Genomic DNA, 26416 nt, shown 5'->3' on the forward strand with positions numbered 1-26416 from the left:
CTTCCGGGCGGCCTCCGGAAGTTGGAACCGTTTTCGCTGTGGAATGTTTTCGATTGTGCAGGGTCTTGCGCCGCTGCGGAAAGCAACTGGGGCAAGGACGGGGAGATGAGTCGTCAAGAAAAGTGTTGGGAACAGCTCAGAATCGGACAGCTAGGAAGAAATGACCAAAAGGACCCTGGTAGAAAATCATCTACTCTGCACGCTGTTCCTGGAAACCGCCTTTGCAAAGACAGTGAGAGAAATCTAACGTGGCTAACTCCATCTTGCTTCTAGCCTCGCAGGCTGGCTGTCTTCGCTCATTCCTGGGCATAAGCCAAGCTAAATATGGGAGAATTTATAGTTTAACTTTTAAGCAAGGATGATCATAGTCCCTCCCTTAAACGGGCCCCCTCCCTATTCAGGGGCTGAAACTGCCTGTGTATAACTAATGAAAGAGGAGGCTAGGAATCCGAGAGGGCCCTGAATTCTGCTAAAATGTAGTTGAATGATAACCAGCTATTGTTTCGGAGGACATCGGATGTGTAACTTATCCAATTACTCCTGTAGTTAACGTCCTTATTGTAGAACTTAAGACTGGTTTTTTGTTTTTGTTGTTGTTTTTTAAGACGGGGTTTCACCATGTTGGTTAGGCAGGTCTTGAACTCCCGACCTCAGGTGATCCGCCCGCCCTGGCCTCCAAAGTGCTTGAATTACAGACGTGAGCCACCACGCCCGGCCAAGATTGGTCTTTTGAGGCATTCTTCAGACTTTCTCATTCTGTCAACTAACTGACCCCACCCAGACTCGTGTCTCATAACCCAATCGGTTCATCTGCCCCACTCCTCCACCCAGAGGCGGACTCACGGTGCTGCTGAATGGGTGGCATCTCCAACCAGTCAGCCGCACCCATTCCCTAGTGTCCTGCTCACAGCAAACTCTGAAAACCCTAACCTCTGAGCTGAGCCTTCCGGAAAACACTTGAGTGGTAACTTCCTCCCTGAGGCCAGCCTCACGTTAATACAACTCTACTGCAGTAGCATTTAGTATAGTGCTAAGCACTAAGCACTTAGTGAATTGGTTTTGTCAGCCCTGGGCCGGGAAAACCTGGGTGGGATTCATTCCCATGAGTAGAAATTTCTTTCCATTTAGAGCTTAGCCTATTGTCACCTCCAAGAAGCAGGTCTTGGCCAGATGTGGTGGTTCATGGCTGCAATCCCAGCACTGGGGGGCCGAGGGCGGAGGATTTTTGAGCCCAGGAGTTCAAGACCAGCCTGGACAACAACGTGAAAGTCAGTCTCTAAATTTAAAAATAATAAAAATAAATTTTTTTAAAAATGGCCTGGCGCAGTGGCTTACGCCTGTTAATTCCAGCACTTTGGGAGGCCAAGGCGGTAAATCACGAGGTCAGGAGACCAGCCTGACCAACATGGCGAAACCCCGCTTTACTAAAAATACAAAAAATTAAAAAAAAAAAAAAAACAGCCGAGTGTGGTGGCAGGCGACTGTAATCCCAACTACTAGGGAGGGTGAGGCAGGAGAATTGCTTGAAGTCGGGAGGCAGAGGTTGCAGTGAGCCGAGATCCTGCCATTGCACTCCATCCTGGGCAATAAGAGCAAGACTCCACCTAAAAAAATAAATAAAAAGAAGCAGGTCTTCCCTGACTACCCTGTCTAACTTTTAGTACAGTCATTTGACTACTTTAATTCTCTTCAATTGCATAAATTTTCTTTTTTCTGTTCATTTTTCATTTCTTTCATCAGCATTATTACTGGAGAACAGCAGGGTCCGCCCATCTTGTTCACTCTTACCTGCCCAGCCGAGAGGCAATGCCAGCATTAATAACAGTGCTAAAGTTAATAAGATAATTCAGTAAGGTGCTGGATACAAGAGGAATTCATGAAAATTATTTTTTTTTTGTACTAACAACTACTAGTTAGATGTAGAAATGAAAAAGTAGTCCCTAAAAAGAAAAGCTATCTAGGTACAAAGTTTAAATGGTAACATAAACATAAAAATAATTTGAATTAAATCTGAATAAATGATGGATAACCTATTTTCTGGTTGGAAGACAATATCGTAGAAAACAGCATCACAAAGGAGCATCTCATATGAGTTTTTTGGTCTTTTTTTGTGTGTTTTTGTATTTTATTGCGTTTTAGGTTTTGGGGTACATGTGAAGAACATGCAAGATTGTTGCATAGGCACATATATGGCAATGTGGTTTGCTGCCTTCCTCCCCATCACCTATATCTGGCATTTCTCCCCATGTTATCCCTCCCCAACTTCCCATCCCCCACTGTCCCTCCCCTAGATCCTCCCCAACAGACCTCAGTTTGTGATGCTCCCCTGTGTCCATGTGTTCATTGTTCAACACCCAACTATGTGTGAGAACATTCAGTGTTTGATTTTCCGTTCTTGTGTCAGTTTGCTGAGAATGATGGTTTCCAGGTTCATCCATGTCCCTACAGTGGACACAAACATTTTTTATGGCTGCATAGTATTCCGTGGTATATATATGCCACATTTTCCCTGTACAGTCTATCATCAATGGGCATTTGAGTTGGTTCCAAGTCTTTGCTATTGTAAACAGTGCTGCAATGAACATTCGTGTGCATGTGTCCTTATAACAGAATGATTTATAATCCTTTGGATATATACCTAGTAATGGGATTGCTGGGTCAAATGGAATTTCTATTTTCTTTTTTTTTTTTCTGAGATGGAGTTTCACTCTTGTTACCCAGGCTGAAGTGCGGAGTTTCACTTTTGTTACCCAGGCTGGAGTTCAATGGCACGATCTCAGCTCACCGCAACCTCCGCCTCCTGGGTTCAAGCAATTCTCCTGCTTCAGCCTTCCGAGTAGCTGGGACTACAGGCGCGCACCACCATGCCCAGCTAATTTTTGTATTTTTAGTAGAAACGGGTTTCACCTTGTTGACCAGGATGGTCTCGATCTCTTGACCTCATGATCCACCTGCCTCAGCCTCCCAAAGTGCTGGGATTATAGGCATGAGCCACCATGCCCAGCCTTTGGAATTTCTGTTTTCAAATGAGTTTATTAATGTCATGTTATTCCCATCAGAATCTCAATGGGTCATTGTTTTTTGGTTTTTGGAACTAGAAAATAATATACTAAAAATCTTAAAGTTCAACAACACACTGTGTTGGTAAGGCCAAAGAAAGATGAATCCTACACATATTGGTGGTAGAACTAAAAATTGACTCGACCCCTAGGGAAGGCAATTTGGCAATATGTGTAAATTAAGGCATTTACTCTTTGACTCAGCTATCATAATTCTGGGAATTTATGTTACAGGTACAATTACACATGTGTGAAAGGAAAATAAATCTTGGGACCCCAAAATCACTAAACCAAAGGCAAAAGTCAAGCTGGGAACTGCTTAGGGCAAACCTGCCTCCCATTCTATATCTTAAAAAGCTGCTAAGATAGAAAAGCTACATACCTTCCTCACAAGGAATTTCCCTGTGGACAAATGACAGACAAAGGCAGGCAGATCACTTGAGGTCAGGAGTTCAAGACCAACCCGACCAACATGGTGAAACACCATCTCTACTAAATATACAAAAAATAGCTGGGCTTGATGGTGGGCACCTATAATCCCAGCTACTAGGGAGACTAAGGCAGAAGATTTGCTTGAACCCCGGAGGCAGAGGTTGCAGTGAGCAGAGATCGAAGATCATACCACTGCACTCCATCCTGGGTGACAGAGTAATATTCCATTCCAAAAAAAAAAGTTATTATCTGTTTTGGCGGTATAATAAGATATATGTACTTTTGAACCATATAAGTATTTCAGCCAGGCAAGGTGGCTCACTCCTGTAATCCCAGCACTTTAGGAGGCCGAGGCAGGCAGATCACCCGAGGTCAGGAGTTCGAGACCAGCCTGGCCAACATGGCAAAACCCAGTCTCTACTAAAAATACAAAAAGAAAATTAGCCGGGTGTGGTGGCGGGCACCTGTAATCCCATCTGCTCAGGAGGCTGAGGAAGGAGAATCACTTGAACCCAGGAGGCAGAGGTTGCAGTGAGCCGAGATCATGCCATTGAGTCATGCCTGGGCAGCCAGAGTTGAAACTCCATCTCAAAAAATACATAAATAAAATTTTTTAAAAATTTAAATTCAGGCCGGGCACAGCGGCTCACGCCTGTAATGCTAGCACTTTTGGGAGGCTGAGGTGGGCGGATTGCCTGAGCTCAGGAGTTCAAGACCAGCCTGGGCAACATAGCAAACCCCATCTTTAAAAATAATAATTTAATTTAAATTCTAAAAATGATTTTTAAAGTTTATATGGAAAAACAGAATAGTCAACAGTATTTCTAAATAAAAAATAGAATCACTGGAGCTCAGAAGTTCAAGACCACCTTGGGCAACACAGTGAGACTCTGCCTCTACAAAAACTTAGAAAAATTAGCTGGACATGGTGGTGTACACCTGTAGTCCTGGACACTTGGCAGGCTGAAGTAAGGGATTACTTGAGCCCCAAGGAGTTTGAGGCTGCCGTGAGCTATGATCACGGGACCACACTTCAGCCTAGTCAACCAAAGAAGAACCTGTCTCAAAAATTAAAAAAAAAAAAAATACTGAGGAGGGACTTGTCTTATGAGGAATTAAAAATAAATGTCTTTAGTAATGAATACAATATGATACTTGCACAGGAAATGACACATAAATCAACAAAACAATATAAAATTTATAATGAGATTCAGTGGAAAAGTGATGCTTCATAGAATACATAGTGCTTGCATAATTGGCCTAAATCTGCACAAAACAAAACTAGTTTCCTATAGAATATGGACAAACAACATCACCAACAGTCCGGAAATGAAAATTAAAACAGTTATATGTGGTTTTGTACCTCTCGGATTATCCAGGAAATCCAATAGTTACTGGGGATGAGTAGTGCTTGTATCCTTCTTATTTTACTGCTATTAAGAATCCCAGCTGAGCACACTGGTTCAGGCCTATAATTCCAGCACTTTGGGAGGCCAAGGCAGGAAAATCCTTTGAGCCTAGGAGTCCAAGACCATCCCTGGTAACATAGCGAGACCTCATCTCTACAAAATAAAAAAAGTAGCCAAGCATGGTGGCCTGCCCCTGAAGTCCCAGCTACTTGAGAGGCTGAGGTGAGAGGATCGCTTGAGCCTGGGAGGTCAAGGCTGCAGTGAGCCCTGATCATACCACTGCACTTCAGCCTGACACCCTGTCTCAAAAAAAAAAAAAGTTCTGTTCATTTTTTTTTTTTTTTTTTTTTGAGACGGAGTTTCCCTCTTGTTACCCAGGTTGGAGTGCAATGGCGCGATCTCGGCTCACCGCAACATCCGCCTCCTGGGTTCAGGCAATTCTCCTGCCTCACCCTCCTGAGTAGCTGGGATTACAGGCACACGCCACCATGCCCAGCTAATTTTTTGTATTTTTAGTAGAGACAGGGTTTTACCATGTTGACCACGATGGCCTCAATCTCTTGACCTTGTGATCCACCTGCCTCCGCCTCCCAAAGTGCAGGGATTACAGGCGTGAGCCACTGCGCCCGGCCTGTTCATTCTTTTCTCTGTTCCTGCCAGTAAAATTGAGCTCTGTATTACCAATTTGCTTATATTGCCAATTAAAATCTGCAAGTGTGGCCTTAAAAAAATGTAAATGTTCAGCTGGGCATGATGGCTCATGCCTGTAATCCCAGCATTTTGGGAGGCCAAGGTGGGTATATCACAATGTCAGGAGTTCAAGACCAATCTGACCAAGATGGTGAAACTCTAATAAAAATTCAACAATTAACCAGGTGTGGTGGCAGGCACCTGTAACCCCAGCTACTTGGGAGGCTGAGGCAAAGAATTACTCTGCTGGGAGGCAGAGGTTGCAGTGAGCCAAGATTGTGCCACTGCACTCCAGCCTGGGTGACAGAGCAAGACTCCCATCTCAAAAAAAAAAAAAAAGTAAATATTCATAATTAAGTAAAGAAGTTTCTGGAAGTGAAAAAAGAGAAGCAATGTAGAAAGAAAAGGATATTATGTGTGGTAAAAATTGCTCAACAACTAATTTTATAAGCATATATTAAGAATATTCACATGGCCAGGCGCAGTGGCTCAAGCCTGTAATCCCAACATTTTGGGAGGCCGAGGCAGGTGGATCACGAGGTCAAGAGATCGAGACCATCCTGGTCAACATGGTGAAATCCTGTCTCTACTAAAAATACAAAAAAATTAGCTGGGCACGTGGCGCGTGCCTGTAATCCCAGCTACTCAGGAGGGTGAGGCAGGAGAATTACCTGAACCCAGGAGGCGGAGGTTGCTGTGAGCCGAGATCGCTCCATTGAACTCCAGCCTGGGTAACAAGAGCAAAACTCCGTCTCAAAAAAAAAAAAAAAATATTCACATGATTTTCAACCTTGCTTTTCTGTGCAATATAATTTGTGTGATTTTTAAAAACTGGGCCAGGTGCAGTGGCTCACGCCTGTAATCCCAGCACTTTGGGAGGCCAGGGTGGGCAGATTGCCTGAGCTCAGGAGTTGGACACCAGCCTGAGCAACATGGTGAAACCCCAACTCTACTAAAAATACAAAATATTAGCCAGGTGTAGCAGCATGCACCTGTAGTCGTAGTTACTCAGGAGGCTGAAGCAGGAGAATCGCTTGAACCTGGCAGGCGGAGGTTGCAGTGAGCTGAGATCATGCCAACTGCACTCCAGCTTGGGCGACAGGGCAAGAGTGTGGCTCACGAAAAAAACTGTTCTGAACTGTATCATTTATCTCTTGTGGCATAACAAATCACTCCAAAACTTGGTACCTTAACACAAATATTATTTTATTATTGTCTCTCATAGTTCTGAGAATTGGTGGGGTTCAGCCAGGTGGTTCTCGCACAGGGTCTCTCATGCAGTTGCAGTCAGATTAGGGATTGGGGCTGGAATCATTGTGCAGGTTTCCTCACTCAGAAGTCTGGTGGTTGATGTTGGCTGTCTGCCTAAACACCCACACCTGGCCTCTGCATTGGCCTGGAATTCCTCAAAGCATGGTGGCTGGATTTTAAGAGCAAGTATCCCAAGAGAACTAGGTGGAATCTATTTCACTTTTTATGACTTCGTCTCAGAATTCACATAGGGTCACTCCCTCCATAGTCACAGACTCAAGGATTAGGGACACAGACTCTACTTCTAGATGGAAGGAGTGCCAATGTCACATTGTAAGAATAGCACATAGGATGGAAGATCTTCCGGCATCTAGAAAAATTCAATTAGACATATCACTTGTTCTGTTCTTTGTTAATAACTATGTATAAATATAATTTGAACAGATTTCTTATAAGACTCCAGTTTTTTTCACTGGAACAGAGTCATAAAAAAAAGAAAAAAAGACTCCAATTTTTTTAATTGTTGCCATGTTCTGTTGAAAAAAAATTGTGCTAGATATTTTCTGTCTGCCATGTTAGAACTACTCTTCACTGGTCTCCATGTTCTGTGCCCCTGAGTGCTGGCCTGAATGGACTGCATCAGTAAATTCCTGCCCTCTACCTTCTTGGGTCCTGCCAATGGTACCTGTGGAAGAGCAGAGGTTTGGAAGAAATGAGGTCAAGGTGTTTATTCCCTGGCTGGATTATGGATTTGGTTTATTTCTGTAGTCACCACTTCTGTCTAAAGACTTTTATCCCTACACCTTCTGGGTTCCCATTGCTGCTGCCTTCTTTTGCCTCTTTAGGGACAGTAGTAGTGATGGATCCCCCTATTGCTATTCCTGGCATGCTTCACTCTTTGGTTGGTTTTTCTTAGAGTCTACAACTTTGTAAGCAGTCCCTTTATTAAGCGCTCCCTAATTACTTAGAGTATATAAGCCTAGTAACATGACTTTCAAAACCTGTAATTCTGATGTGATCTCACTAAAAAATAATTTTATAATTTGACTTTATTTTTAAGAGACAGGGTCAGTCAGACATGGTGGCTCATGCCTGTAATCCCAGCACTTTGGGAAGCCAAGGCAGGTGGATCACGAGATCAGGAATTCGAGACCAGCCTGGCCAAGACAGTGAAACCCCGTCTCTACTAAAAATACAAAAATTAGCCAGGTGTGGTGGCATGCACCTGTAGTCCCAGCTACTCAGGAGGCTGAGGCAGGAGAATCACTTGAACCCAGGAGGCAGAGGTTGCAATGAGCCAAGACCATGCAATTACACTTCAGCCTAAGCGACAAAGCAAGACTCCGTCTCTTTAAAAAAAAAAAAAAAAGACACACGGTCTCACTGTGTTACCCAGGCTTGTCTCGAACTCCTGGCCTCAAGTGATCCTCTGTCCTCAGCTTCTTCCTCCTGAGTAGCTGGGATTACAGGCATGAGCCACCATGCCTGGTTTATTATTGACATTTCTGTATTCTTAAAGACTGTAAATACCTGTAAGATTGTTGTATCAAAAATCTGTAACATAGAAAAAAAAACCTGTTACTCTGCTACATTTACTTTTTTTATTTTTTATTGTTTTGAGACAAGGTCTTGCTCTGTTGCCCAGGCTGGAGTGTAGTAGGACAATCTTGGCTCACTGCAACCTTTGTCTCCCAGAGGATCCTCCCACCTCAGCCTCCCAAGTAGCTGCAACTACAGGCACATGCCACCATGCCCAGCTAATATATCGATTTTGGGGGAGTTGCAGGGTTGGAGGTAGAGACTGGGTCTTGCTCTGTTGCCTAGGCTGGTCTTGAAACTCGTGGGCTCAGGTAATCCTTCCACCTGTCTCCCCAAGTGCTGGGATTATAGGAGTAAGCCATCATGCCTGGCCAAATAGTTGCCATTTTATTAGAGGTTAAGAAACGTCTCATTTAAACTAACTACATTAGGCAGGGTCCAGTGGCTCACGCCTGTAATTCCAACACTTTGGAATGCCAAAGTGGGCGGATCACTTGAGGTCAGGAGTTCCAGACAAGCCTGACCAACATGGTGAAACCCAGTCTCTACTAAAAATACAAAACTTAGGCCTGGTGGCGGGCCCCTGTAATTTCAGCTACTCAGAAGGCTGAGGCAGGAGAATCGCTTGAACCGGGAGGCAGAGGTTGTAGGTTGTAGTAAGTTTAGATCGCACCACTGCACTTCAGCCTGGACCCACTGAGCGAGATCCATCTTAAAAAAAAAAAATTAGTGACGCTTCCCTGGGCTTGGGGAGGGGCAGAGGCCTGGAGTGACAAGCGGCCCCAGCTCCCGTGGGCGCCGCACACCTGTTGTTTGCAGCAGCCCGGGACCCGCACTGCAGCTCTCGGAGGACTGGGAAGCAGCAGCAGCCGAGCCGACCCGGCAGGTGGCCGCGGGCGGGGCAGGCGAGCGAAAGTGCGAGGGTACCGGACCACCGCGGGGCCGGGACGCTGTGGCGGCGGCGGAGCCCGCGAGTTCTTGCGGCCGCGAGTGCTTGCTGCTAGCAAGCACTGCCAGTGCAGGGGCAGCGCCAGCGGCCACAGGCGCAAGGTCCCCAGCCGCCGTCGCAGCAGCAGCTTGGGGGCGCTGGGGGCGACAACAGCAGGCACCAGAAGAGCCTGGGGCTGCTCACCAAGTTCGTGTCGCTGTTGCAGGAGGCCAAGGACGGCGTTCTGGATCTCAAAGCGACTGCTGATACTTTGGCTGTGAGGCAAAAAGGGAGAATTTATGATATTACCAATGTCTTAGAGGGAATTGACTTGATTGAAAAAAAAGTCAAAAACAGTATCCAGTGGAAAGGTGTAGGTGCTGGCTGTAATACTAAAGAAGTCATAGATAATCTTAAAATATCTTAAAACTGAAATTGAAGATCTAGAACTGAAGGAAAGAGAACTTGATCAGCAGAAGTTGTGGCTACAGCAAAGCATCAAAAATGTAATGGACGACTCCATTAATAATAGATTTTGCTATGTAACTCATGAAGACATCTGTAATTGCTTTAATGGTGATATACACTTTTGGCCATTCAGGCACCTTCTGGTACACAACTGGAGGTACCCATTCCAGAAATGGGTCAGAATGGACAAAAGAAATATCAGATCAATCTAAAGAGTCATTCAGGACCTATCCATGTGCTGCTTATAAAGACTCGAGTTCATCTAAGCCCGTGGTCTCTCCTATTCCCCCACCTGATGACCTCACACAGCCTTCCTCTCATTCCCTGACTCCAGTGACTCCACAGAAATCCAGCACAGTAACTCAAAACCTGCCTGAGCAACATGTCTCTGAAAGAAGCCAGACTCTGCAGCAGACATCAGCTACAGATATATCTTCAGCAGGATCTATTACTGGAGCTATCATTGATGAGTTAATGTCTTCTGATGTGTTTCCTCTCTTAAGGCTTTCTCCTACCCTGGCAGATGACTACAACTTTAATTTAGATGATAATGAAGGAGTTTGTGATCTGTTTGATGTCCAGATACTAAATTATTAGATTCCATGGAAACTTGGGACTGTTTTCTACCTCTAACTGTATAACATTTTAGATTTCTAAAGTATTTAAAATAATTATTTAACACCTTTTTAGTTCACTGATTCTGAAGTGTTCTTCCCTAACACTTTCTTTACTTCACAAAACTTCAACCATAAAAACAAAGGGCTCTGATTGCCTTAGGGGATAAGTGATTTAATATCCACAAACCTCCCCACTCCCAAAAGTAACTATATTCTGGATTTCAACTTTTCTTCTAATTGTGAATCCTTCCGTTTTTTCTTCTTACAAGAGGAAAGTTAAAGGACACGACAGGTCATCAAAAACAAGTTGGCCAAGGGCTCATTACTGTTTGTCTTATATTTTTACTGCCACGAAACTGCCTGTATTTGTGTACGTCCTTCTATCCAACCAGATATTCGCTGCCACTTGTAAAGTGAAGGATGTAAACGAGGATATATAACTGTTTGAGTGAACAGATTTTGTCAAGTGCCTTGTTTTAGCACTTTTAAGTTTATCACTTTTTTTGACTTCTGACATTCCTTCCACTTTCCTAGGTTATAGGAAAGATCTGTTTATGTAGTTTGTTTTTAAAATATGCCAATGCCTGTACATTAAACAAGATTTTTAAAAATAAAATTGTATAAAACATTTTAAAAAATTATCTACATTAAACAAGAAATTCCACATTTATTTAATTACGTTTATGTTAAGTGCTGCAAAGACGAAAATGTATTTAGAGCTGTAACAGGGGAAACTGACTTTTCAAGTCGTAAGCCAGCTTCCCTGAAGAAAGGCATTTAAGGAAATCTGAGGAAGGAGGGGGACACGTCTGCCTCCAGGTTTTTGTTTCGTTTTGTTTTTGAGATAAGTTCACCCTGGTTGACTTGAGAACCTCGCTCTCGGAATCCTCGCATCTCCCGCACAGGTCCAGATCTCTCCACCCAATGCGCCTGCGCACAGGCCTAGCCCAATCGGACACAGCCCAGGGCTGCCAAGGGCGGGGATTGCCGTCTCTGCTCTAGAGCTCCCCCAAGGAAGGACCGGGTTATCTCCGGAAAAGTGCGGCGGCCTGGTAGCCAAAAGTGAGCCCCGGGGTCGCAGTTGTTACCGGAAGTGGGGGGAAGCGTTGCCAGGGCATGGCGGAGACGATGGCTAAGAAGATGGGTGGTAGGCCTTTGCCCGGGGATGGCGAGCTGAGGCGTTTGCGGCTAGGTCTGTCCTAGAGGGGGAGATGCCGGGGGAGAGGGAAGTGCAGACAGTGAGGCTGAGTCGACGGAGGAGCCCCTCGGCCAGGACTGTCCGGGAAGTCGAGCCACCCGGCCTGAAGACCCTCCTCCTCACGGCGCCCAGAAGCACGAACCGGAGACTGCGCAAATCCCGGCCGCTGCACCGGAAACGGATGGATAGTCTCGAGGCTGGCTCAGACCTGCCACCTGGCCAAACACGTGTTTGTCATTTGTAAACAAATGTTCTGGGCCGGGCGCAGTGGCTCAAGCCTATAATCCCAGCACTTTGGGAGGCCGAGACGGATGGATCACGAGGTCAAGAGATCGAGACCATCCTGGTCAACATGGTGAAACCCCGTCTCTACTAAAAATGCAAAAATTAGCTGGGCATGGCGGCGCGCGCCTGTAGTCCCAGCTACTCCGGAGGCTGAGGCAGAATTGCTTGAACCCAGGAGGCGGTTGCAGTGAGCCGAGACCGCGCCATTGCACTCCACCCTGGGTAACAAGAGCAAAACTCCGCCTCAAAAAAAAAGTGTTCCGATGTGTTTTCACATTTATCTGTATATTATTCACTTGTCTTCTGTTTAATGTGTGAAACCTACTGGACTTAAAATTCGTAGCTACAAACATGTCATTGTCATCTTGAAATTTGTGGTACATCTGGCTTGACCTAGAGTTGAACTTGGGAGCTTCAGAGGTAGGACGCTAATTTTTTTGCAAGCTATATAGTGAAAGCAAGGTGACAATGGCTACTGGAAATTCACCCTGGTCCCTCTCCCCCAGAAGTGGTCACAGTTACAGGTACTTTCCTGTTCCATGCTCCATTGCACAGCCCAAGTCCATTTATGGGGACAAACCCATGAAGACTGATCTCTAATGGCATTCTATAAAATGCATCCTTCAAAAACCAAATATCCTTTTAAGACAGTTAAAAAACGTCTGATCAAACTACTATTTTAGGCCAGGCAGTGGCTCAGGCCTGTAATCCCTACACTTTAGGGCCGAAGCAGGATTGCTTGAAGCCAGAAGCTGACACCCGCCTAGGTAACAGAGACCCCACTCATCTCTACCAAAAAAAAAAAAAAAAAAAAAAAAAAAAAAAAAAAAAAAAAAAAAAAAAAAAAATTAGCCAGGTATGATTGCATAAGCCTGTATGGTAGAGGCTGAAGCAGGATTGCCTGACCCCTGGAGTTCAAGGTTGCAGTCAGCTGTGGCTATTCTACTGCACTCCAGCCTGGGGTGGAGCAAAGAACCCACCTCTAAAAATTAGTCTATTTATCTATAAAAATCGGTCTTATTTATTTAGACCAGCTGTCTAGACTTTCCAGTTAAGTGTAATGCCCACTTAAAATTTTTTGTCCTTAATTAAGATCCTTCCCAGTCACAGTAGCACTAAGAAATTTCAAATTAAGAGTTTAAGCAATTTTTCAAATTGAAGTATTGACTTCAATTGGGAAGATCGTTAAAATTCAGTTTCAAATTCAGCAGGTCTAGGGTATGGACTTGAGATTCAGCACTCCTCAAAACCCCAGGTAGGGCCAGTCAGCCTTGGACTTGGGATTAACAAGGCTTTAATCAAAAGGCGTCTCCTTGTAAAGACTCATTAGGTAATATATACAACGAAGATTTTAAGTATGAAAACAAGAAATTTATTAAATATACAAAACAGGAATACAATTCAATACTGTGTCTAAAAAATTTCACTTTTACATAACCAATAGTATTTACAACTATATATAAAAGACTCCCACCTGTGCATAACCTTTGGTCCATTTGTGCTATCTCATATCTGCAAGAGAAACCTAAAAGGTTAATATTTGCGTATTAGTATTTACATCTTTTTGTGTTGGTTTTTAAACGCAAGATTACCCTTAAATGGCTCAAAGGGCTGGGATAATGCTAGAAACACTAACTTGCAATAAAGTGCAGTTTTCATGCAAACTTAGCCATTAGTTTTTCTCCTTTTAGACAGGTATCCACAGTCCATATGGACTTTTTTTCTGATCTATTTTTGGTGATCTTGAAGATGTCTCTTCTGTGGCAGCTTTAGCTGATTTTTGTATTGGCTTTGCTACAGAATTCTGCAAGAAAACAAATTCAGTCAGCTTTTCAAACACATATATTGTACGTATTTTTTCACAAAAAATACATTAAATAATCCCACGTATGGGCCTTAGAGATATTAACAACCAAATGCAGTGTGAACCTTAATTGTAGCATGACTCAAACCGTAAAAAGATACTGGGGTAGTGGGCAGACACTAGATATATACATGGTATAAAGATTGAGGCTTTGTTTTTGAAACTCTTATTTTAAAACATTCTGATTAAGCAGTATTCTGAAGATTATCTTTAAAATATCTCAACAATAAAGTGGGGGCTACTTAAAACAATGGCAAAATAACAAAACTCATGTGAAAGCTATGGTATGAACCCATTATAATGGTTACTTGTAAAAGTGGCTCAAAGACAAAGGATTTTAATTCTATTTAAAGTGTCAGTAGTCCCCCAATTATCACCACGAAGATATAAAATACAAAGATGCAAATATATCCTAAATCCAATTTTTGAGTGATCAATGCTTCGACATACTTAATACTTACATTAGAGCTAAAAGCTATGCTTCTTTGCTGGGAAGATTTTTCATTGGGATTTCTAGTTCCATCTTCTGTTACCTTTTCTGACAGCTAGACAGGTTAAGAAAAAGTACAATTTTAAAACACACAACCTTGGTTTCTAAGTACAGTATTAAAAAATAGTCTCATTGTATAAAAAATTTAGTTGTAGACACAAAAATCAAGTTGGATCTAATCATATATTTAGCAGCCTAAGTAACAACCGAGTTTTCCCCTTAACAAAACTGATTTAATAGGCTTAAGACACTCTTCCCATAATTATTTTATTTCCTTGCTGGCAAATTTAAGTAATTTAAAGAACAATTTTTTAATCAGTTTTCTCAAGTTGAATCAAGTTAACTTTTGAAAAGTAAAGTCACACCAGAAAATACCTAGTTTTAAGAAATTAAGGTATTTGCCAGTTGGGCCCCTAATCATCTGAACAAACAAGACAGACCATGTCTACTAATACTGAGCATACTCACATCTGGGCCCAATTACAGGTTCATTTAGATATCGTAGAATCTTTTTTTCCCTCAAAGTTTCACTGTGCCCTGCTAATCAGGCTGGATGGAGTACAGTGGCATGATCTTGGTTCACTGCAACCTCCACTTACTGGGTTCAAGTGATTCTCCCACCTCAGCCTCCCCATTATTTGGGACTACAGGCACACACCACGCCCGGGTAATTTTTGGTTTCTGTTTTGGTTTTAAGAGGGCGTTTCACTCTGTCCCAAGGCTGGAGTGCAGTGGTGCAATGAACGTGGCTCACTGCAAACTCTGCCTCCCAGGTTCAAGCTATTCCCCTGTCTCAGCCTCCCAAATAGCTGAGACTACAGGCTGCCACGCCCAGCTAATTTTTGTATTTTTAGTAGAGATGGGGTTTCATGATGTTCGCCAGGGATTGTCTCCATCTCCGGACCTCATGATCCACCTGCCTTGGCCTCCCCAAAGTGTTGGAATTACAGGCGTGAACCACTGCACCTCGCTGCAATCTTTGTATTTTTAGTAGAGACAAGGTTTTGCCATGTTGGCTAGGCTGTTCTCAAACTCCTGACCTCTGGTGATCCACCCATCTCGGCCTCCCAAAGTGCTGGGATTATAGGTGTGAGCCACCCAGCCTAGACAGAGTATCTTTATAACTTAAAAGTACAGTGCAATTTGCTAATGCACATCCTGCACATTTCTGGAGAATTATAATAAACTTATCTGCAAGTGAAGCAGGCCTCCTCTTCTGTAATCTCTCAAAACATCTGGAATATATTGCATATATTATGAAAGGGACATCTACTTCACAGATGCCCCACCATTACAATGTGTACCTTTACTTAATTTAAAAATTGACTTTAATACTTTAGGCAAATGGTACCTGTCCCAAATTCTAGCATGCACATGGATAAACAAAAAAAACTAAGCTTTCAGTGTGTGAACATAAATTTCAAGTTAAACCTGATGCTTTAGCCCATGTATCAAATTACCAACAGATTTTCTTCATCAATGTCTGCAGACCACATTCATGATTTCTATAAGACAGAAATAAAGCAGATAAACTATACTGTATATGCTGAGTACAAAATTTGTGGGAACATAATGCTGCAAATAAAAGCTACAAATACTCTAAAGACTAACTTTAAAAAACTGGCAATAGAAATCACCAAAGTACCAACTACAATATATTAACGTTGAGACTAGCAGTACTGTGTTAACTGAAAAAAAGTAAAACAAAAAATTTTTTTTCAGACTGGGTCTCGCTCTGCTGCCCAGGCTGGAGTACAATGGTGCAACCTTGCAACCTGGGCTGAAACATCCTTCCGCCTCAGCCTCCCAAACAGCTGAGACTACAGTCATGTGCCACCATTTTTGTATTTTTTGTAAAGACGCAGCCACGTTGTCCAGGCTGATCTTGAACTCCTGGACTCAAGCTATCTGCCTCATTACAGGCATGAGGCACCACACACGGCCAATTAAGTTCATTAATCTCCACTTTCCTGGGTATGGCTTTGCCTATCTTCAGATCTGCTACTCAGAATTCAACACGTTTTACATATATAGCTAGACTTTCCAAAAAGTATAGTCTAAGGTAAATAAATAATAAATGGCTAATCAGATTTGACAGTGGCTTTCTTAAGGTTTTGTTAGGACAAACCTAGAATACTTACTTCGGGCTTTGCACCATTACTTGATAAACTTGTTCCACGGCTTGTTTCTTTGGCTACAGGAACAGTTCTGAGACTAGCTGGCAATTCAATGTTCGTTGTTCCTAAAGCTTTCGCTGCATTGGCTTTTGCTATTTCTAACAGCTCCATTCGATCTAAAAAGAAAAATCAATTTAAACACTCATTAACCTGGTAGTTATTTCCCCCCAAGAGAACTCAGAATTACAAAGTAAGGTTGCTCTGGTTTGAGCTGTGCTGGTCCACTTATACTTGGATGCTTTCCTCCTCCTAAATGCAGGCGAAGTACTACAGTATTTGAGAAACTGGAAACCTCAAGTGTGCGGAAGTTCCATATTGGTCCTGCAACCAATCCCCCGAAGAAACGGAGGGGTAACTGTGTAACTTTCACTGAAAATTCTATTCTCTACCTCTGCTGAAAAGAATAAAATTCTTAAATTATCTCAATTTCAGTTTTCCTGACCAAAGGCCTGAATGTCCTGTTATTTTGTCTGTATTTCCGTTGTACGTAATTTTCTCTAGTTAATAGTCAACGTCATTATTATTTTTCTTTCTCTTCAAACGTCTATTTCTGAAAACCGGGGTTTTCTGCAACAATATTCTTTATATGGTACAATTATCACAACTACTGAACCAATACTGATACACTTCCAAAGTGTATTTCCACCACCACTCCGGCTAATAGTTTGTATTTTTAATACAGATAGGGTCTCCACTATGTCGGCCGGGCTGGTCTGGAACGCCTGGTCTCAAGTGACCTCCCACCTCCGCCTCCCCAAATGCTGGGATTACAGACACTAGCCACCCCGACCTGGTAAGTCATTTAAGATACTGGACAATTCAATTTTGTTCAATAATAACATCTGTCTTTTTTTTTTTTTTTTTTAAACTGAGACGGAGTCTTGCTATGTTGCCAGGCGGGAATGCAGTGGCGCAGTCTTGGCTCATTGCAACTTCCGCCTCCCAGGTTCAAGCAATTCTGCCTCAGCCTCCCCTGTACTTGGGACCACAGGCGTGCGCCACCATACCCAGCTAATTTTTGTATTTTTTTAGTAGAGACGGGGTTTCACCATGTTGACCAGGATGGTCTCGATCTCTTGACCTCGTGATGCACCCGCCTCGGCCTCCCAAAGTGCTGGAATTACAGGCGTGAGCCACCGCGCCCGGCCAAAGGCGTGTTTTCATATTGTTCTTCCCAATCAATAATTATCTTAGAAACTTTAACTTAATCATAACATTTAGAAGGCTCCACCCACTAAGAACAGTCAGCCACTAGGAAAATAGGTTCCCTCCATCCTGAACCATTTAACATCCAGTTGAATTTTAAAGGTAAAGAATGCTGTCCATTTACATACAGATAATGTCCTCCCCTTTTCCTACGATGAAAAAGATTTCGGGAACTAATACTGAAACTACAAGGCAATTTTGGTTCCTTAGCCTCCTTTTATACCGTCCCTAGCCATAGATTATCAAAAATGGAAAGATAAGTGACGCACCTTTTTCACTTAAGCGAAGGGGGGTTCTGCTCCGCGACCTCGTCCTGGATCTGTCCCTCCATCTGCCGTAATCCTCCGGGTACACTGTGCGACCGAAGCCGTAATAGCGCCGCCCCCGCGCGATTGCGTACGCCCTTCCGTAGTACGACCTTCCCCGAGAGCGCGACCTGCTACGGGAACGGGACCGGGAACGGTACCGCGAAGGAGACCGGTAGTATCTCCTAGACAGCCCGTAGCGCCTCTCTTGGTACCGGTGGCTGCGGGATCGCGACCGGCTCCGCGAAAATGACCGCGAGTAGCGCCTGTACTTCCGCTGGTGGCGCCTTCTGGAACAGGACCTTGACCGGCTCCTCCGGCTCCGGCTCCGACTCCTGGACGAAAATCGACTGGAGACGCGGGAATGGGACCGAGAGCTTCTGGAAAAAGAGCGGCTCCTAGAGCGCGACGACAGCCGGCTGGACCCACCCGACCGCGAGGCTGAGGGCGAATCTTTCTGCGGCGAGCCGGGCCACATGTCGTTCACGTAGTTGGACATCTTCACCTGCGGCTTTACCCTGCGCTTTCTCGGGAAAAGATCCCGCAAGCCTCAACTCAAGACTTCCTAAAAAAGCAAGAGGAAAAAAACAAATCGAGTCCCGGAAGTAGACGCTCGGCTGCCCGGAAGCCACAGCAAGACGCCCTCCCGGAGGCGGAGCCAACGCGCAGGCAGCGGAGCCGCGAAGGGAGCCCTAAAAACTCCGTTCAGGCCAGGCGCGGTGGCTCACGCCTGTAACCCTAGCACTTTGGGAGGCCGAGGTGGGTGGATCACCTGAGGTCAGGAGTTCAAGACCAGCCTGGCCATCACGGTGAAACCCCATCTTAAAAAAAAAAAAAAAAACTTCGTTCAGCGCACTGACGCCGCAGCCCAAAATCGAAATGCTGCCTTCCCCAAATAGAGGGCCCGGCACGTCTCCTGACCCTCACTCCTGAGCGACCACTGAAAGGTCGACCCTGTCAGCAGAAAACTTACCACAGGCTGTCGACGCCTCCCTCACGACTGAAAGAAAGGCCCAACACACGCCTTCCTTTAGGAATGTAGGACGGAAAGCGGCTTTTCGTGAATTCTCTCGAAGAACGAATTCCACAACCTCCACCTCCGACGTCCGGTACGCGCACTGAGACGGTAAGTCAACAGACTTCTCGAAAGTACCAGAAGCTGGTCCCGGCTCATGCGCAGAGACGGTGCTCCGAGGGCGTGGCTCTCCTCTCGCCCAATCACCGCCCTGCCTCTTCCCTCCCCCCCCCAAGCCCCGCCCTATCCCCCGCGTCAACGCCCACAGGGTGCGCATGTGCGGTGGGGCTCCAGAGAGCGGTGCTTGGTACATCCGGGTGTCCCGTCGCCCTTGGCTTTTTTTTTTTTTTTTCTCTTTTTCTTTTTTTTCATATTTGAGATAATTGCATGATTCACCGGCTCACCAGAAAATTTTAAAGATGGAATATCCCCGCGGGGCGCTACACCAGGCTCTGGCCTCACTGCCCCGGCGGTGCTGAATGTTAGTCCCCGGCAGGGGGTGGTGGGGCTGGGAGAGGAATGGCTGCAGGCTGGAGAGGGCTTGGAGCCCTGGCGGTCTGAGTGGCTTGTGCCCACTGGGTCGTAGCCGCCACCTACCGGCAAGCCGCAGATTCGGGCTGAGCGTCCCCGTACCCTTCTTGGCTTCTTCCTGTCCTGGTCCCGCCGCGCCGGGAGAAGGCGCCCACATCCCTGCATCCACACCCCTCCAGGAAGAAGACCGCGCCCTCCCGGGACACCCCAAGATCCCTGAGAATGCAGTATTAACGTGGAAAAGGTGTTTTACTTACGTTTCGACTAGCTCGAGACAAAACAAAGACAATTGATCTTTAATCTAGGAGAAAGAATGAAGTCTGAGATTATCTCTTCCAAAAACTGTTTGGTGTAAGAGTGTAAACAGGGCCGGGAGCGGTGGCTCACGCCTGTAATCCCAGCACTTTGGGAGGCCGAGGCGGGTGGATCACGACGTCAAGAGGTCGAGACCATCCTGGTCAACATGGTGAAACCCCGTCTCTACTAAAAATACAAAAAATTAGCTGGGCACGGTGGTGCGTGCCTGTAATCCCAGCTACTCAGGAGGCTGAGGCAGGAGAATTGCCTGAACCCAGGAGACAGAGGTTGCGGTGAGCCGAGATCGCGCCATTGCACTCCAGCCTGGGTAACAAGAGCGAAACTCCGTCTCAAAAAAAAAAAAAAAGAGTGAAATATTAGCTGTAATTGCCTGGAGGAAAAGTGTAAGCTGGCAACTTAAACAAAAGCAGGGCATGTAACAGTAAATGTGTAGTGAATTTGAGCACGGTTAGACAGAAGATAATAGAAACAGACTTTTTGAGGTGCGGTTTAAGTAGTAGGGGCGACTGCATAAAAGTGGAGAGGACGAGGGGCTGAAAATAAGTGTGTAAAGAGAAAACTTTGGAGGCTGTGAGAGCTGGAGGGTAAATGGGGCATAGCCTGTGATTTTGAGGGATTTTAAGAGTGTTAGGGCGGCAGCTGCTGCTGTGCGTTAGTCATGAGGGCCAGCCCAGGACTGTTAGGTAAGTTGTCTGGATAAAAAGCCTACAGGCCGTGGGCCTGGCTCCTGTGTAAGAATCCCAACCGCAAAGCCCTGGATTTTTGCAGTATATAATGAAAAGTGTGGCAGATAATTTTGCTAAGATATCTTGGCCTAACAGGTGAACTGGACAAGTGGGGATGATTAGATAAGAATGTGGAAAGGAGTGCTGGCCTAATTGACATCAGATGTCGGGAGTTTTGAGAGGCCTGGAGGCCTTGCTGTCAATTCCCACAACAGTTGGGGCCAAGGAGACAGGTCCTTGAAAAGAAGGGGGTGGGGTGGGGTGGGATCAGCCAAGGCAGGCAGGACTTTAGACTTTCTGGGTCTGGGCTTGCACATGGTTATGAATAGGAAAGGATGGAAGGAGTCTCTGTAGACAGTTCACAGTATCAGTCAAATGTGTGCTTAAAAAATGGTGACCAGAAAAACCCTGGTGTTTTTTTTTTTTGTTTTTTTTTTAAGACAGTCTCGTTCTGGTGCCCAGGCTGGAGTGCAGTGATGCAATCTCGGGCTTACTGCAATCTCTGTATACCAGGTTCAAGCGATTCTTGTGCCTCAATGTCCCAAGTAGCTGGGGTTACAGACATGCATCACTAAGCCCTGCTAATTTTTGTATTTTTAATAAAAACAGGCTTTTGCCACGTTGGCCAGGCTGGTCTCAAACTCCTGACTTCAAAGGATTTGCCTGCCTCAGCCTCCCAAAGTGCTGGGATTACAGGGATGAGCCCCTGTGCCCAGCAAATCCTGGATATTAACAGGATTTTGGAAACAGTGGGAAACATTACTTTGCCTTGGTGCAGAATGCTGGTGTATTTGTCTCAAAAACATACACAGTCTACCTGAGTTAAAGTCTGCAAAGGATCTCACCTTCCTTTTTTTTTTTTTGAGATAGAGTCTTGCTCTGTTGCCAGGCACCAGGCTGGAGTGCAGTGGCATGATCTCAGCTCACTGCAACCTCCAACTCCCAGGTTCCAGCAATTCTGCCTCAGCATCCAGAGTAGCTGGGACTACAAGCAAGTGCCATGATGCCCAGCTAATTTTTGTATTTTAGTAGAGACAGGGTTTCACCATGTTGGCCAGGATGGTCTCGATCTCTTGACCTCATGATCTGCCCGCCTTGGCCTCCCAAAGTGCTGGGATTACAGGCATGAGCCACTGTGCCCAGTCCCCCCCCCCCTTTTTTTTTCTTTTGAGACAGAGTCTTGCTCTGTTGCCCAGGCTAGAATGCAATGGTGCGATCTTGGCTCACGCAACCTCCGCCTCCCGGGTTCAAGCAATTTTCTTTCCTCAGCCTTCTGAGTAGCTGGGATTATAGCTGTGTGCCACCATGTCTGGCTAATTTTTGTATTTTTAGTATAGATAGGGTTTTGCCATGTTGGCCAGGCTGGTCTCTAACTCCTGATTTTAGGTGATCCACCCACCTTGGCCTCCCAAAGTGCTGGGATTACAAGCATGGGCCACTGTGTCCAGCCGAATGTGACAAGTTTTAAATGTGCCATTTAAGTCCTTTTTTTGTTTATGTCCTTCATTATGGTAAGCAAACCAATGGCCTCCCAAACGTGTCCATGCCTTAATTTCCTGGAGCCTGTGAATATGTTACCTTAGGGTGGCAAAAGGAATTATACAGATGTAATTAAGGTTAAGGACCTGGAGATGAGATTATCCTGAAGTATCTGGGTGGACCCAATCTAATCTCAGGAGGGAGTCAAAGCATGAGAAGAATTCCTGTTGCTGCCTCTGAAATGTAGGAGCTTTTGTGCAAGGGCAAAGAGAGAACTTTAGGAGCTAATGGTGGCTTACAGCTGATCTCCAGGAAACAGACCTCGATCCTACATTATAGAACTGAATTTGGCCAACACCTGGATACAAAAGTTTTGGGGCTCTTCCACAGAGCCTGCAAAAAGAAACAAAATGTGGCTGACACCTTGATTTAACCAGCTTGGGCAACCAGAGCAAAATGCCGTCTCAAAAAAAAGGAAAAAAGAACAATGAGATATTAAATTTGAGTTGCTTTAAGCCACTAAGATTGTGGTTATTTATCACCACAGAAATAGGAAAATAAAACAATCAGAATACATAGTTTTATTTATTTATTTTTTTTGAGACAGGGTCTTGCTTCTTTGCCTGGAGTGCAATGCTACAGTCACAGCTCACTGCAGCCTCACCTTCTCCAGCTGAAGTGATGCTCCCACCTCAAGTGCCTGAGGAGCTGTGACCACAGGCCTGTACCACTACGCCTAGCTAATTTTATTAAGTTTTTGTAGAGAAAGGGTCTCCTAGGCTCAAGGGATCCTCCCACTTCAAGCTTCCCAAGTGATGGGATTATAGGCATGGGCCACCGCACCCAGCCCTATAGCATTTTTCTTTTTTTCTTTTCTGAGACCGGAGTATTGCTGTGCCTCCCAGGCTGCACCTCTCCCAGACTGCAGTGCAGCATCATGATCTCAGCTCACTGCAACTTCCATCCCCCAAGTTCAAGCAATTCTCCTGACTCAGCCTTCTAAGAAGCTGGAACTACAAGAGCACGCCACCATACCCAGCTAATTTTCATATTTTTGTACAGATGGGTTTTCACTATATTGGTCAGGCTGGTCTCTAACTCCTAACCTTAAGTGATCCACCCACCTTGGCCTCCCAAAGTGCTGGGAATACAGGCGTGAACCACTGCGCCTGCCTCCTATAGCATTTTTCATACATATCTTGCACATGTCTTGTTAGATATATTCTGAAAAAAATTTTTTTTTAAACAGGGTTTCACCATGTTGGTCAGGCAGGTCTTGAACTCCTGCCCTCAGGTGATCCTCCTGCCTTGGCCTCCGAAGTGCTTGGATTACAGACGTGAGTCACTACGCCCGGCCATATTCTGAAATATTTTAACAATATTTGTAGATTGTGAATAACATTTTTGTTGTTAGATGTTCACTTTGGTTGTTTTGTTTTGTTTTGTTTTTTGTACAGAGTCTTGTTCTGTCACCCAGGCTGGAGTGCAATGGCACGATCTTGGCTCAGTGCAACCTCTGCCTGCTGGGTTCAAGTGATTCTTCTGTGTCAGCCTCCCGAGTAGCTGGGATTACCCAGCTAATTTTGGTATTTTTAGTAGACATGGGGTTTCACCATGTTGGCCAGGCTGGTCTCTAACTCCTGACCGTAGGTGATCTGCCTGTCTTGGCCTCGAAAAGCGCTGGGATTACAGGCATGAGCCACCACAGCCAGCCTAGATGTTCACTCTGTTTTAAGTGTTTTAGCAGGTGAACAACATCTCTTAGCTGAGTTAGATGAATCACAGCTAGCTGAGTTTTACAGCCAGTATGAAGTTATTTTTCTTTGATAGGTAAATTCGACATTTTTGCAATTATTGGAACAACTGCAATGTTCACCTTATCCCTTTTATTGGTGTCTATTATTTATTATAGACTTCGCTTTTTTCACTTTTTCCCATTTTATTTTGCCACCTTGATCAAGTGTCTTTTTCCCTCCCATCCAGTGTTTTTAAAGGTTCTATAGTGTTTCATCATTGCCATTAATGGTTATCTTTTCATGGCTACTAAACACACTTAACTAAACCTGTTCCTCCTTCCCTTCTGTTTTATTGATTTATTGATTTATTGTATGAGGTGCTTTTGGGTAGGTTAAGAAAAATTTAGTCAGCTGGGCGCGGTGGCTCACGCCTGTAATCCCAGCACTTTGGGAGGCCAAGGCGGGTGGATCACGAGGTCAAGAGATCGAGACCATCCTGGTCAACAAGGTGAAACCCTGTCTCTACTAAAAATACAAAAATTAGCTGGGCATGGTGGTGCGTGCCTGTAGTCCTAGCTACTCGGGAGGCTGAGGCAGGAGAATTGCTTGAACCCAGGAGGCGGAGGTTGCAGTGAGCCGAGGTGGTGCCATTGCACTCCAGTCTGGGTAACAACAGCGAAACTCCATCTCAAAAAAAAAAAAAGAAAAATTTAGCCAGGAGTGGTGGCTCACACCTATAATCTTAGCACTTTGGGAGGCTGAGGTGGGTGGATCACCCGAGGTCAGGAGTTCAAGACCAGCCTGGCCATCATGGTGAAACCCCATCTTTAAAAAAAAGAAAAGAAAAATTTAGTCATCCTTTACCTACCAAAGTTAATATTTTTGTTAATTTTAATGACAAAACTAATTTTTTTTTTAAGGTAAGGGAATCCAGAGATGTATAAAAGCTAAGTCATTCCCTGTAAGTACAGAATCCTCTAAAGGAGGTCTCCATCCTTCTTCCTCATATCTTATAGATAACCAATGCTAGCTAACATTTTAACAAGTGCCCTTCTGCAGCTTTCTTCAAAATCTGTCAAATATACACACATACAGAATTTGTGTGTGTGTGTGTGTGTGTGAGAGACAGTCTTCCTTTTGTTTTTTTTTTTTTTTTTGAGATGGAGTCTCACTCTGTTGCCCAGGCTGGAGTAGAATAGCACTGTCTCGGCTCACTGCAACTTCTGCCTCAGCCTCTTGAGTAGCTGGGATTACAGGCGCCCACCACCAAGCCTGGCTAATTTTTTCTAGTTTTAGTAGAGATGGGGTTTCACCTTGTTGGCCAGGCTGATCTCAAACACCTGACCTCAAGTCTGGGATTGAGGCCATGGCCTCCCAAAGTGCTGGGATTACAGGCATGAGCCACTATGCCTGGCCTTATTTGCTTTTTTATTTTTATATTTATTTGTTTATTTATTTTTGAGATGGAGTCCCACTCTTTTCGCCCAGGCTAGAGTGCAGTGCCATGATCACGGCTCACTGCAACCTCTGCCTCCAGGGTTCAAGTGATTCTCCTGCCTCCGCCTCCAGAGTAGCTGGGGTTACAGGCATGTGCCACCATGCCCATCTAATTTTGTACTTTTAGTAGAGACTGGTTTTCTCCATGTTGGTCAGGCTGGTCTTGAACTCCTGACCTCGGGTGATCCACCTGCCTCGGCATCCCAAAGTTCTGATATTACAGGAGTGAGCCACCGCACCCAGCCCAGTGTTCAGTTTTTATGTGTCATTTTATGATTAAAAATTAATCCATTGCAGCTGGGCGTGGTGACTCACACCTATAATCCCAGCACTTTGGGAGGCTAAGGTGGGAGGATTGCTTGAGGCCAGGAGTTCAAGACCAGCCTGGCCAACATGGCAAAACCCAATCTCTACTAAAAATATAAAAATATAGCCAGGCACAGTGGCACACACCTCTAATTCCAATTACTCAGGAGGCTGAGGCACAAGAATCATGTGAACCTGGGAGGTGGAGGTTGTGGTGAGCCAAGACTGTGCCACTGCATCCCAGTCTGTGTAACAGAGCGAGACTCTGTCTCAAAAAAAAAAAAAAATCAGTGTGGACAGTATCTGTTGGGCCTACTACCTTAAAACACATACACGTGCATGTGCACACACAAACCTCCAGGCTATCACTTCAGTGCGAGCCATCATTTCTCACACTAACCACTGCAACTGTCTCCCTGCTTCATCTTGGAGCTTCATTCCCATATATTTTCTCCACAAGGCAGCCACAGAAAAGCTTTTACAATGTAAACCAGAGTCTGTTACTTCTGTTCTCCAACTACTTCAATGGCTAAATTGGTACCAGTAGCATAGGGTGCTGCTGTAGATACCCAAAAATGTGGCAGTGACTTTGGAACTGAGTGACAGTTGAGGTTGGAACCGACTGGAGGGCTCAGAAGACAGGCAAATGCAGGAAAGTTTGGAACTTTCAAGAGACTTGTTAAATGGCTTTGCCCAAAATGCTGATAGTGCTATGGACAATGAAGTCCAGGCTGAAGTGGTCTCAGACAGAAATTAGGAACTTGTTGGGAACTGGAGCAAAGGGGTGACTCTTGTTATGTTTTAGCAAAGATACTGGCAGCATTTTGCCCCTGCCCTAGAGAGAGATGATTTAGAGTATCTGGTGGGAGAAATTTCTAAGCAGCAAAGCAT

At 44.8% G+C, this 26416-nt stretch overlaps 2 protein-coding genes, 2 long non-coding RNA genes and 1 pseudogene across 14 annotated transcripts in view; 3 read left to right on the forward strand and 2 right to left on the reverse strand.

The window, feature by feature from the left end:
* Positions 1-29: 29 nt before the first annotated feature.
* Positions 30-16838, forward strand: LOC144576953 (uncharacterized). Its single transcript, XR_013519874.1, has 2 exons — positions 30-232; positions 16667-16838. It is a non-coding gene; the product is annotated as an uncharacterized LOC144576953 (long non-coding RNA).
* LOC144576952 (uncharacterized) lies at positions 6776-9566 on the reverse strand. The gene is made up of 2 exons (XR_013519873.1): positions 9513-9566; positions 6776-7526 (listed from the first exon to the last, which is right to left on the reverse strand). It is a non-coding gene; the product is annotated as an uncharacterized LOC144576952 (long non-coding RNA).
* Positions 9694-10518, forward strand: LOC103794303 (transcription factor E2F5 pseudogene; annotated as a pseudogene).
* Positions 13226-19038, reverse strand: RSRP1 (arginine and serine rich protein 1). 11 transcript variants are annotated; one of them, XR_013519870.1, is made up of 7 exons: positions 18892-19038; positions 17883-18483; positions 16372-16523; positions 15691-15735; positions 14202-15465; positions 13513-13680; positions 13226-13401 (listed from the first exon to the last, which is right to left on the reverse strand). XR_013519870.1 is itself a non-coding variant. In XM_002750446.7 (5 exons), exons 2-5 carry the CDS (start codon positions 18415-18417, stop codon positions 13564-13566), a joined length of 888 nt encoding a protein of 295 aa, XP_002750492.2. In that variant the 5' UTR covers positions 18418-18483; positions 18892-19038; the 3' UTR covers positions 13226-13563. The 11 variants fall into 11 exon arrangements, 2 of the variants coding, with proteins under 2 accessions (XP_002750492.2, XP_078186892.1); XR_621622.5 differs by lacking the exon at positions 15691-15735 and having other exon boundaries at positions 14202-14285; XR_013519871.1 differs by lacking the exon at positions 15691-15735.
* TMEM50A (transmembrane protein 50A) overlaps positions 18579-26416 on the forward strand; it is a 40606-nt gene continuing 32768 nt past the window's right edge. The window contains exon 1 of the mRNA XM_009000661.5: positions 18579-19044. The gene's annotated coding sequence lies outside the window, so the exon portion shown is untranslated. The remainder of the gene's footprint in view (positions 19045-26416) is intronic.

The sequence above is a fragment of the Callithrix jacchus genome, chromosome 7 (genome assembly GCF_049354715.1).
Source record: "Callithrix jacchus isolate 240 chromosome 7, calJac240_pri, whole genome shotgun sequence".
NCBI classification, from domain to species: Eukaryota; Metazoa; Chordata; class Mammalia; order Primates; family Cebidae; genus Callithrix; species Callithrix jacchus.

What these genes read in the sequence shown, in the direction of transcription:
- RSRP1 (XM_002750446.7), bottom strand. Translation starts at nt 18,417, where the DNA reads ATGTCCAACTACGTGAACGACATGTGGCCCGGCTCGCCGCAGAAAGAT. An exon ending in GTAATGGTGCAAAGCCCGAA is followed by an intron (nt 14,286 to 16,371) that starts GTAAGTATTCTA and finishes TAACCTGTCTAG; the next exon opens with CTGTCAGAAAAGGTAACAGA. An exon ending in GCATAGCTTTTAGCTCTAAT is followed by an intron (nt 13,681 to 14,201) that starts GTAAGTATTAAG and finishes GTTTTCTTGCAG; the next exon opens with AATTCTGTAGCAAAGCCAAT.